General features: G+C 35.1%; 1 protein-coding gene across 4 annotated transcripts in view; it reads right to left on the reverse strand.

Annotated features, from left to right (window-relative positions):
- The window catches only part of LOC119591555 (heterogeneous nuclear ribonucleoprotein 27C-like), a gene marked incomplete at its 3' end in the record, with an annotated part of 34,524 nt that overhangs the window by 10,855 nt on the left and 22,378 nt on the right, over positions 1–1,291 (reverse strand). For all 4 annotated transcript variants that reach the window (XM_037940310.1, XM_037940309.1, XM_037940307.1 and 1 more), the window contains 1 exon segment: positions 303–385. In XM_037940310.1, the coding sequence (XP_037796238.1) occupies positions 303–385 (83 nt within the window).

The following is a 1,291-nucleotide window of genomic DNA, read 5'->3' on the forward strand; positions in this document are numbered from 1 at the left end:
ACCCACCCTTTGCACATGTTGCACTTACACAATGCCACAAATACAGTTGCCTTCTCTGTGGTTCATTGACATTACTGATTTTATGTAACCCCAACTCCTTAGGCCCTTCTGATAATGTAACTGATAAAGTGATAGATACTTATCCTCAAACAAAATGCCACTGGACATCATCTGAGGTAAGTTTTTTTTTTTTAACTCCATTCAGTTACCTGGCAGAACTGAATGGGGCCTATCAAAAATAAAGAAAAACAAAGAAAAGGCAACCTCATAAAGTCATTAGAACAAATACTTAAGACTAATACCTGCTTTCCATTAATGTTGACAAAGTGCTCTGCCACCGCTCTATCCACAGCTTCTTCCGTTTCGAAGGACAAAAATCCAAAGCCTAGTGTAGTGACAACCAAACAGAAAAACATCTTAGCTTAGTGAGGAGAGATATGGACCTACCTATTGTGCACTATCTATAGTGATGGATGCAGTTATGCTACACTTATTGTCAACACACAAGGTCTCCCCCCTCATTCCTTAACTCATTCACATGGCTCAGTGTAGGTCAAGAAAGAGGCACAACTATTGTGCAACTACCTACATGAAGGAAGCAAAACATCCAGTCAACAAAGTCCAGTACCAATCCAATTCTAAGAACTATTACTGAATAAATAAAGTATTCATTTATTAATGCATTCTTATTTACTCTGATAAAAAAGTATGGTGAACTTAATAAAATAAATAAATTTTGTGCTTAAAGTTTTTCATATGATCATCTCTCATATTGTACTACCTGTTGTATAGATTTCTTCTCTGTTAACTGGCATGTTTTTTCACTTGCTTTTAATGACCTGTCTCATATGAACATACTCCTTTCAAATTCTCCTTTTACACCTTATCATTAAAACATATAAAAATTCAAATAATTTTTGTAGCATTTCTTCAATTAAAATGAAAAGCAATTTACTTATAGACTACCAGATGATACAACTATTTTCAGCATCTTCAAGGTTACAAATAGTGAGCAAGTAAGCGGCTCTGTTAATCAGAGTAAAATTATGACTGACATTTACATTCAAAATTGTTGGCAATGAAAAGGTCTGTTCAGGTGAGAACCTCATTACTGTTCACCCTCCCTATACAAGATATGTCATATGAACTAATGGGCCTGTCTACTTTGTCAGATTTCTGCCTTAACACTTTTCTCACTTCTTAAACAAATTATTTAACTACAGCTTCTACTGGCTTGATTGACTCCTATGCACAGACACATATACAACAGCATTATAGATACAGAGAGGGA

Source organism: Penaeus monodon, chromosome 28, assembly GCF_015228065.2.
Source record: "Penaeus monodon isolate SGIC_2016 chromosome 28, NSTDA_Pmon_1, whole genome shotgun sequence".
NCBI lineage: Eukaryota > Metazoa > Arthropoda > Malacostraca > Decapoda > Penaeidae > Penaeus > Penaeus monodon.